Source organism: Hemibagrus wyckioides, linkage group LG06 (genome assembly GCF_019097595.1).
Source record: "Hemibagrus wyckioides isolate EC202008001 linkage group LG06, SWU_Hwy_1.0, whole genome shotgun sequence".
In the NCBI taxonomy this organism is placed as follows: Eukaryota; Metazoa; Chordata; class Actinopteri; order Siluriformes; family Bagridae; genus Hemibagrus; species Hemibagrus wyckioides.
Window position 1 is genome coordinate 24,369,573 of NC_080715.1, and position 10,000 is coordinate 24,379,572.

General features: G+C 41.6%; 1 protein-coding gene across 3 annotated transcripts in view; it reads right to left on the reverse strand.

The window, feature by feature from the left end:
- fgf14 (fibroblast growth factor 14) overlaps window positions 1-10,000 on the reverse strand; it is a 142,001-nt gene that overhangs the window by 44,375 nt on the left and 87,626 nt on the right. Inside the window, exon 1 of one of the 3 annotated variants that reach the window (XM_058392688.1) lies at window positions 8,597-10,000. This exon is cut by the window's right edge and continues 58 nt beyond it. The exons of the other annotated variants lie outside the window; for them this stretch is intronic. Coding sequence (XP_058248671.1) covers window positions 8,597-8,789 — 193 coding nt within the window. The 5' untranslated portion in view covers window positions 8,790-10,000. The remainder of the gene's footprint in view (window positions 1-8,596) is intronic. 3 annotated transcript variants of the gene reach the window in all.

Genomic DNA, 10,000 nt, shown 5'->3' on the forward strand with positions numbered 1-10,000 from the left:
TCATGGAATGGGTTTCCATGGCCGAGCAGCTGCATCCAAGCCATACATCACCAAGTGCAATGCAAAGCGTCGGATGCAGTGGTGTAAAGCACGCCGCCAGTGGACTCTAGAGCAGTGGAGACGCGTTCTCTGGAGTGACGAATCGCGCTTCTCCATCTGGCAATCTGATGGACGAGTCTGGGTTTGGCGGTTGCCAGGAGAACGGTACTTGTCTGACTGCATTGTTCCAAGTGTAAAGTTTGGTGGAGGGGGGATTATGGTGTGGGGTTGTTTTTCAGGAGCTGGGCTTGGCCCCTTAGTTCCAGTGAAAGGAACTCTGAATGCTTCAGCATACCAAGACATTTTGGACAATTCCATGCTCCCAACTTTGTGGGAACAGTTTGGAGCTGGCCCCTTCCTCTTCCAACATGACTGTGCACCAGTGCACAAAGCAAGCTCCATAAAGACATGGATGACAGAGTCTGGTGTGGATGAACTTGACTGGCCTGCACAGAGTCCTGACCTCAACCCGATAGAACACCTTTGGGATGAATTAGAGCGGAGACTGAGAGCCAGGCCTTCTCATCCAACATCAGTGTGTGACCTCACAAATGCGCTTCTGGAAGAATGGTCAAAAATTCCCATAAACACACTCCTAAACCTTGTGGACAGCCTTCCCAGAAGAGTTGAAGCTGTTATAGCTGCAAAGGGTGGACCGACGTCATATATCCATATGCTGGATCCGACTGCTGGACCACCAGGAGGCTACTGTACATTTCTTTTAAATATTGAATAGAAAAGCTGTCAGTGAATAGACGGTTTTACTGTTTTGAAGGCACATAAAAAAAACTCAACACCACTAAATATTGTGATCCACATATGTATAATAATCACTCACCCCACAGATTACTGTAGAATTTAATCTTGCTGTTGTGTTACCTTTCAAAATCTGAACTCGTTCGTTTCTGTGATAAAAAAAAAAAGCTGTTGAATCGTAACTCAGTGCATGTAGGAACTGACACTGTGACAGTAAAGAGTATTGGGAGGACATGTGATATCTCATGCTATATGACTAGTCTGAGGAATTTACCACATATGCACATGCATCTGTCACATTACTGCTTCAGCATCGAGAGTGAATTAAAAATTAAAATTCAAATGTCACTCGTCTGACCAAATGACACCGTGTGGATCGTTGCTATTGCTAAAACCTTGAAGCGAAGACTTTTTATCGAATAAGAAATTACAGAGCACAAAGTAACAACCTGCTCAGCAGCCATGATGAACTGAGCGCAAAATAGGGAAAATAAAGTTTTAAATATTGTATTTTCCCCCATAAATGTTCATTTTCCAAGCCACTATTTTTGTGTGGACAAAATACATTTCCAAAAATATCTGTACTGAGGCTATTTGCCCGACATGGCGAATTCATTTCCTGCAGCCTGTCGCTTTATTGCTAGCTCCTTAAACACAGTGTTATTATACGCATATCTTCCGGGAGACTATCTTCAGCTACCACCGTGTCACTCTTACGAATAAATGTGCTGTCGGAGTCGGAGTCTGATCAAAATGGTGGATATCAGCAGGCATGTGATGTGGCCCACTGAATTTGTGATCCCATGAGTGCTCAGATGAGCTGAGATCGTTCTAAAGCCAGCAGCGTCGACTCTGTGCCTCTTTTGTCTAGTGACACTAACTCCTTTAGATGTGTTTAATTTCTAATTCTATTTTAATCATTATACCGATTCTTATTGTACAGCACTTTGGACAACTCCTGTTCTCCCATAATAAATTTGACTTGTTACTACAGACATTAGTATATAAACGGATAAATGTTTATAGACGGATATAAACATTAGACATTTATTTTAATGCTCTGTATTCCACATATTTGAAGCAAGCCCACCTTCAGCACAACATATTTTAAGCGATATAAATCATTTTTAACATAGTGAGCCACTTCGTGCCTAAAGTTTGTGTTTTTCAGGATATATATTAAACTTCCTGAAATGTTTCCTTTTCTCTGCAACACGATCAAGTTCACTCAACGAATTTATGCTGAATTGCTACTTGAACTGTATTACCCATCAGCCCCTGCACCTTACCTTGTCTCATTTCCCCTTGACGCTCAGCTGTGTCTTGTTTCACCCTGATTAAGCATTCCTATATAAGTTTCACTGTCTTTTGTTTACGCTTTGTACGAAAGCTTCTCAGAGGTTACAGATACAGACATTTATTGTGTGAAGTCATTATACTTTATATTAGAATTTTATTTATGCTTTATACTTTTAATGTGTGAAACTAACAATAAATGTAGTGAGTATTCTTATGTGAAAGAGAAGAGAAGAGAAGAGAAGAGAAGAGAAGAGAAGAGAAGAGAAGAGAAGAGAAGAGAAGAGAACTGAGGAAGAGAAGAGAAGAGAAGAGAAGAGAAGAGAAGAGAAGAGAAGAGAAGAGAAGAGAAGAGAAGAGAGACAACTGAGGAAGAGAAGAGAAGAGAAGAGAAGAGAAGAGAAGAGAAGAGAAGAGAAGAGAAGAGAAGAGAAGAGAAGAGAGAAAAACGAGGAAGAGAAGAGAAGAGAAGAGAAGAGAAGAGAAGAGAAGAGAAGAGAAGAGAAGAGAAGAGAGAAAAACGAGGAAGAGAAGAGAAGAGAAGAGAAGAGAAGAGAAGAGAAGAGAAGAGAAGAGAAGAGAAGAGAGACAACTGAGGAAGAGAAGAGAAGAGAAGAGAAGAGAAGAGAAGAGAAGAGAAGAGAAGAGAAGAGAAGAGAAGAGAGAAAAACGAGGAAGAGAAGACAAGAGAAGACAAGTGGAGAGAACAGAAGAGAGAAAACTGAGGAAGAGAAGAGAAGAGAAGAGAAGAGAAGAGAAGAGAAGAGAAGAGAAGAGAAGAGAAGAGAAGAGAAGAGAAGAGAAGAGAAGAGAAGAGAAGAGAAGTCATACAGATTATGAAAAAGGCCATGGAGCAATAAAGCAACAAAACACAATGCAACATAAAGAACAGAAGCATGACTGAAAGACACAAGAAGTTCCACAGAGGTGATGATCAGGGTGAAATGGGACACAGGTGAAGGTGACAGGGACAGGTGACAAGGAAACATTCAGGGGCTGATGGGTAATGCAGTGGTTTCACGAGCACAGTAACTCTTACATACGTCTCGAACAGAACAAACGTAACAAAAACATGCACTCAGTATGTTAAAGTGATGAAATCATTTAGAATACTGTTTATCAAATAGAACATCTTGTCCAATAGCACACTGTAGGTGAGCTTAGTTAATGAATGAACTTATTTATTGTCACACAGTGGTACTAAACAAAGAAATGTGGTAAAAACTGCTCACTACTCTACTTGCAAATAAGAATAAAAGGTTTGTCTGTTTACTGAGCTGCTGCGCCCGAACATGTCACCACCTTGACTCGTGTAGTTAACATGCATTGGTGCAGGATGTAGTATTCAAGAGAAAGTTGAATTGCGTCTGAACATATAACAAGAGCTGCTATTGATAAGTTTCATGCAGACAGTTGTGTTCTTTGCCGCTGGGTCGAATCGCGTCAGCTGCAGGTTACGTAATCAGTGCATGTGCATGTCTGATCTGAAACAATCTCTCAGAAACAGTGTGATAGATCTGATCCTGATCACTAAAGGCCCTCTCTTGACATATGAGGTGTTACAATGGAAAACAATGGAAACTTTGAATTTGGTAACTTCTTTCTTTTTTTTAAATGCAAAGGCTTTATTCCACCTGGACATCATTAGGCAAAAATAAATAAATAAAAAATGCACCCAACAACATTTTGTATGAGTGGCAAATTGCTGGTTGTGGGCATTCACAAAGAAAAGTAAAACTATAGGCTTTTCATTCCACGCTAGTCATGCTCTAAATACAATTAAAAAAAAGACACTTTCTTAATTGTATGGCTGATTACATTCAAGATTGCGGGGAGAAAAGAAAAAAAAAAGGTCTCATCACAAGGCTTTTCTCACAAGTCTATGACAGTTTAGAGTGGTAGCAACATGCCGCTGAATAGGGTGTGATTGCAAATCAGGAATAAGTGTTGTGACAATCTAGGCACCCTTTAAAGAGGCATTTAGAGGTAACAATGATGTGTTATAATACTTCTCCTATTTAGGGAGATGGAACGTTATCAGCAGGAAGACAGAAAAGAAATGAAAGGAGATGAGAAGAGAAAAAGAAAGGTGGTGGTGGTGGGGGAAGCCATTATCCGACAGAAGGGGGACACATTCTACTGTATACAGCAGCAGCTGCAGAGTTAACCACAAAAAAAAAAAAACGTAACTGACCCACTTAAGACACTTCTGGAAAAAGAGAGGGGCTTTTCCAGCCTACATAGTCGTGCAGGCGCAGCTCTGTTGTCAAGGTGAAACACCGAACAAGCGCTGATGCTGTTTGGATCTCAGAGTGCTGCTCCTTTTACTGCAGATTGTGAAGATCTTAATGCTATGTGGGCGTGCAACAGACAGGATTTCTTGCATTTGAGAATGTTTTTTCCACTTATATAAGCGCAATCAAATTTGATGTGCTTCGGCTGCTGAAAAAGTGAAAAAAAAAATCCAGTGGAAGTGAAAAAACAGATCAGGTTGCTCTCAACCCGACATAGCACGATGTTACACGATCGATATGGCCCTCTGATAACTGAAAGTAAATATGACACTAGGGAAAGTATCAATTAGTTACAACAGCAAGGCAGGACTTCCTTTAGACAACTCTACACAGTGCAGTGTTTACAAGTGTTACCTAACACTCAGAAGGTACAGGGAGCTAAGAGGAATGTAATGAGGTGAATTCAGAATTTGTCGAACATATTAATGAGACATGGCATGAGCAGAGATTAGAAGCACATCTCCACCGGGGATCTTCCGTCCCATTGAACGTTATAATTGGACTCAACGTCTACCGATCAGAATCCGCTGTGCCAAATCAAGCCATTATGTAGTCAGCCTTAAGGGAGACCTGTCGCGTTGTGTCTCCTGTTTATTAGCATAACAGCGTTTAAAGCGACGCGACGTGACTGCGGAGGCATGTGACGTATCCCGACAGAGCAGATTTGAATTAAATCTCTCAGGTCAGCTGAAGGTCACAAAGTGGTCTACAGAAGAATAGGAAACATGACAAAGATACACTGGCACTGCTAAACAAACGTTATATAATGTGTCTATTCAAAAGGACTTAGACAAGCATGATGTTAGCTTTTTTACTGACACTATGAGACTTCATTCCTTTTCAGACAATTCACATACTCAGCACTAAGGGCTGAATGAAACCCTGATCTGTTTTCTCTTTGGAATGGTAGATTACCCCAAAAAGGTACAAAGCGTACCGCAGTACAATGCTCACAGGCAATCAAAGGCATATCCCTGCTTTAATCTGGAGAACAGAAGTGAATAGGTGCACAAAGGAGACGTTAAATTAATACAAGCTCTGCTTGGTTTTGCTGGCCGGCTGAGGCCTTTCATGTTTGGAGCCATTTGGCACAAGGTTCCAGAGTCCGTCATAGACAGTATGCTTTCAGGAAGGGAAAAAAAGGGAATGAAACGGTACCTTTCCTTATGGCTGGGGTTTTACCATCATGGTATCTTTCACCTTGTAGAAAATGTACATTAAAATCTAATTCCGGCCGATGCATGTGCTTCAAATGACTGAAATGAAATCCAGGATTCCATGTGATATATAAATATTAAAGATTCAAGTCTGCATTTCAGCAACAAGGAACAATACTGTTTAGTACATTTCTTCTATTAGTGTAGTTTACAGCTGACTTTCTTCAGAAGAGAAATGACATGGTTAGAAGAAGAGAAGAGAAGAGAAGAGAAGAGAAGAGAAGAGAAGAGAAGAGAAGAGAAGAGAAGAGAAGAGAAGAGAGAAAAACGAGGAAGAGAAGAGAAGAGAAGAGAAGAGAAGAGAAGAGAAGAGAAGAGAAGAGAAGAGAAGAGAAGAGGAGAGGAGAGGAGAGGACTGTAGTCATTTCAGACAAATCCTCAGTTGCCAGTACAAAAGCAGTCTCTCATAGCAATCTAATTTGTGAATCCTCACCATATAAAAAGAGCTTGTCTCTATAATAGAGTGGTTTGTCTGGGAGTTCAGGGAATGAAATAAGACAAAGTGATGCATCATTCCATTCTGTGTGTAATGTTTAGTGGGAGCTGTTCCAAACAGACCTTGTAGAGGACTCTGTAAACACACGCTGGAGCATGCTTTAAATGCAGGTCAAGCTTGTCCTTTTGTTTTTAGCTAATTTGATTCTACAAATATTATGCTGAATGTTATGGCTGTGCTATTTAGGTAATCACTAGTAGATTGAAAAAACAGGTCTTTAAAATGAACATGATATTTTGAATATCTCTAGACAATCCCAGCATAAGTGCACTAACATGTTGGAGTCCATACAGTGGCAGTTAGCCCACGTTTGGTTCACCGCAAAGCAAAATAGCTCTCTCTACAGGGGGGACTCCAAATCCCTGAGTGTACCCAAATGCATCCAGCCTGGGCATGAAGGCATCTTAGTACTTCTTATAATGGTGGACATGCTCAGGTTTATTTGCTGGAAATATGTTTCTTGTGGCTGCTACTGCTGCTGAATTAAGGCTGAGCAAACAAAGCCCTGATCCTCTTTAGTGCATGGGTTATGTGTTAAACAGAAAAAAAATACAAGGCAAGTGATAAAAGAGAGGGAGGGGGAGAAAAGAGGGGGTGAACGTTGGCTTTTTTTTTGAAGAAGAAGAAGCCCTTGTGAAAGAAAAAAAAACGCTCACTAAAGATTTTCCAAATCTCACAGCAAAGGGAAATTAATGAGGCAACTCCCTGAGGGTTCTCCATCCAAAATAACACAGACAAGGACACAGCAAGATTCCCCCAACTGTGGCCACACTTACCGTCAGCCCCCAAACCAAGATAAATCAGCCTCTTCAGTGGCCGTCTCACTGGGCCGCCTCATGTGGTCATGTGACTTTCTTAAGAGGGGAGGCAGGCTTGATTGCGCTTAGTCGAGCAGCTCCTCAGCATGCTTCAACACAAGATTCGAATACTGTGAGTACACAGGGCAGCCATGAGCTGCTTGCCAGATGTAATAAAATGGCCGTCACAGGTGCACAGTAGCCAAGATGTTCCGAGGATAATTCATCATTCGCCCGCCTCTTGTGGCAACATCTTTTTCCTGATGATTTATTTGGAAATATCACACCAACCTGTGGCATTTGTTATGGCTTTTTCCATCGATGGCTGAACTAATGACAATGTTCAATGGCTATTATATTCTTTTAACCACTCACATAAATATACAGACTAGCTTATACTATGCACGAATGAATAAACATATATTCACACATCCATACTTTGTAGGATAGCATTAGTGTTTTTTTATGGGCTATAATCAGATATGATTATATGTTTGGAAGTTATATATTAGGCAATCTTTGAGTATTAAGCCCCAAACATCATTATTCTCTTTGGTTCTGTTTGGTTCAGTGATTCTGGCTTGCCATATAATTAAAAAAAACCAAAGCTATAAAAGAAAATACATAAAAAAAACACCTAAAATAAATATGTTCTGAAAGGAGGATTTATACTAAGCCACTGGCTTACATGCAGGCCATACGTAACGGCATGGAGAGAAAAAAATGGCTCCAACCACAAAAAAATGGGCACAGATAGCTGGCAATTCTATGGCGACACATTAGAAACTGAACACTGTGAGCTATTCGTTTGCTTGGCATATACACGGAGATGGGAATTTGCTAAATGCTGCCAACTGTACTCTCTGATAGCATCTTTATAGCAACAAGTTGAAACACCTGCTGCTGTAAAGCCTGCACTCTACTGAGACCTGTGATTCACCGGCAACAACTTGTATGGATATGTTTCAAAAACATCACACTTAATGTTAGAAAAATAAAAACAAAAAAATCCAGTATCATTACAGAATCCTCTCAGAGTGTTTTTTTTTTCTTCAATATACCCAGGCCTAATCCACATGAATACACTTGGCCTTCATGAAAGAGACCCTCTGAAACACAATAATTAGCATTTTAGTCTGTGTGGGAGTAAATTATAGCTTGATCAAAAATTGTTTAATAGAAGTCCAGCTGAACTTGAATACATTTTAGGAATTAATAAAGACTACACTAGGTCTCCATTTAACAGTGTTTTTTTGTTGTTGTTGTTTTTTGGTATATACTTCCATACAATGATTAGAGTACTTAATAAACCTGCATTCTAACTATAGTACTCAGTCCTTTTTTCCTGACTCTACTGAAGAGTCTCAATTATAGTCTACTGAATTTCCCCAAAACTTATACTACCCTTATAAATAGTATTTCAGAACAGTATTGCACTTTTGATTATTATTGTGGCGTAGGATATTCAGTAAGGGAGTATGCGAGGATTCTTGACTCGACATTTTGACTATAATAAAACTAAAGATAAATGAATCCATTATAAAAACAGGCTGTTTAGACACAAAAGGTGCATGCGTGCTCTCATGAATTAAATAAACCTACGTTTATATAAGTACATGCTATATAGACTATACCGATACACCTTTAGAAGGTGTAGTGAACGCTGCATGTCTTTTACATTAATAGAGAACTTGCTCACACCTTGACGCCGTAGTCTCCGCTTCCTGAGGCCGAAGATTCGTACTTTGGCGAAGATGTCGACAAGGTTGCCGTTGCAAAGACCTTTGTTCTTGTTCGGGCTCTTCCTCCTTCGGTTAGTGGAGGGTCGGTCTAAATGCTGCTCCCGCGCCTGCCGCTTTTGCCGGATCAAGCCGCTCGCAATCGCCGCTGCCATGTCTCACAAAAACTGCACAACTCTTCTTGAACGCAGCACAGACGACGCGCGCCTTCTATCACTGTCCCATAGTCACGGCCGCACGCGCTGCCCTCGCTCTCGCTCCGATAGATCAGTTTATAGCCTGTTATTCAGCAATGTTCCCAAAAGACAAATACGGATTTAATACACCGTGTTGACATAATTCAAGTACTAGCAGCTCAGATCCTTCCAAAGTCCATCTTCGCCGCTCACGCGTACCTGCATAATTTCATTTTGGGGTCTTTTTTCCCCGCGAAATGCGTTTATTGTGTTAGTAGTCCGGTTCCGTAAGCATACGCGGCTGGCTTTACCCACACAAGTGTATATGCGTGTGTGTGCGTGTGCGTATGTGTGTGTGTGTGTGAGAGAGAGAGAGAGAGAGAGAGAGAGAGAGAGAGAGAGTGTGTGTGTGTGATGTATCCGGAACTTTCCTCTTCCCTTTTTCTCGCGCTTTTTAATCAGCTCCGGTTAGTCAGCGCCATGCACAGACGCGTCCACGCAAAACCGCCTGTTTCCGATTTGCGCAGGAGAAATGGATGTCCACCTTCTCCTAAGGTGGAGCTGTGCGACCTGCGCGTCTCTGCTCCCAGCACTTTTCTGAACAGATTTCAGTCCCCCTGATCGCATCCAGAGCGTTGTGGCGAGGCGCTGTGACAGGTGTGACGGTGACACGCAGAGACAAGTTTGAGCAGAGGAATAGCGATCACTGCTTTTGGGAATCTCTTCAGAGCACGCTGTCCATGCATTCATGATTTCATGAAGTCGCCAGGAGATTCAAGAACGGTGCGTAATGTTGCCTTTGCAATTGATGGCGCGCGCGTGGCATTCCGCACGCATGTCAGTAAAATGCAACGGAAAACGACCGCCCTGTGTAACACCCACACAAACACACACACCCCAGACAACACCACCAACAACAACAAAAAGAAACTAGAAACGCCTTTCGGAAAAATGTTTCTTCTTTAAAGCCTCCTCGGTGTGTTTTGTCGTCCAACCCGGAACGCACTGTGCGTTTGTGTGTGTGTGTGTGTCGCGCTGTGAGGCGGGAAAAAGGCGCGCGCCTCCTGTCTCAACCCAAAGATCAACGCGTCTCCGCCATCAACAAGTCCTCAACACCAACTCCTCCTTTAGCATGACTTCAAACGGACAGAGTAAAGTCAGGCGTCGACTAAAAGACGGCTGAAACTAGC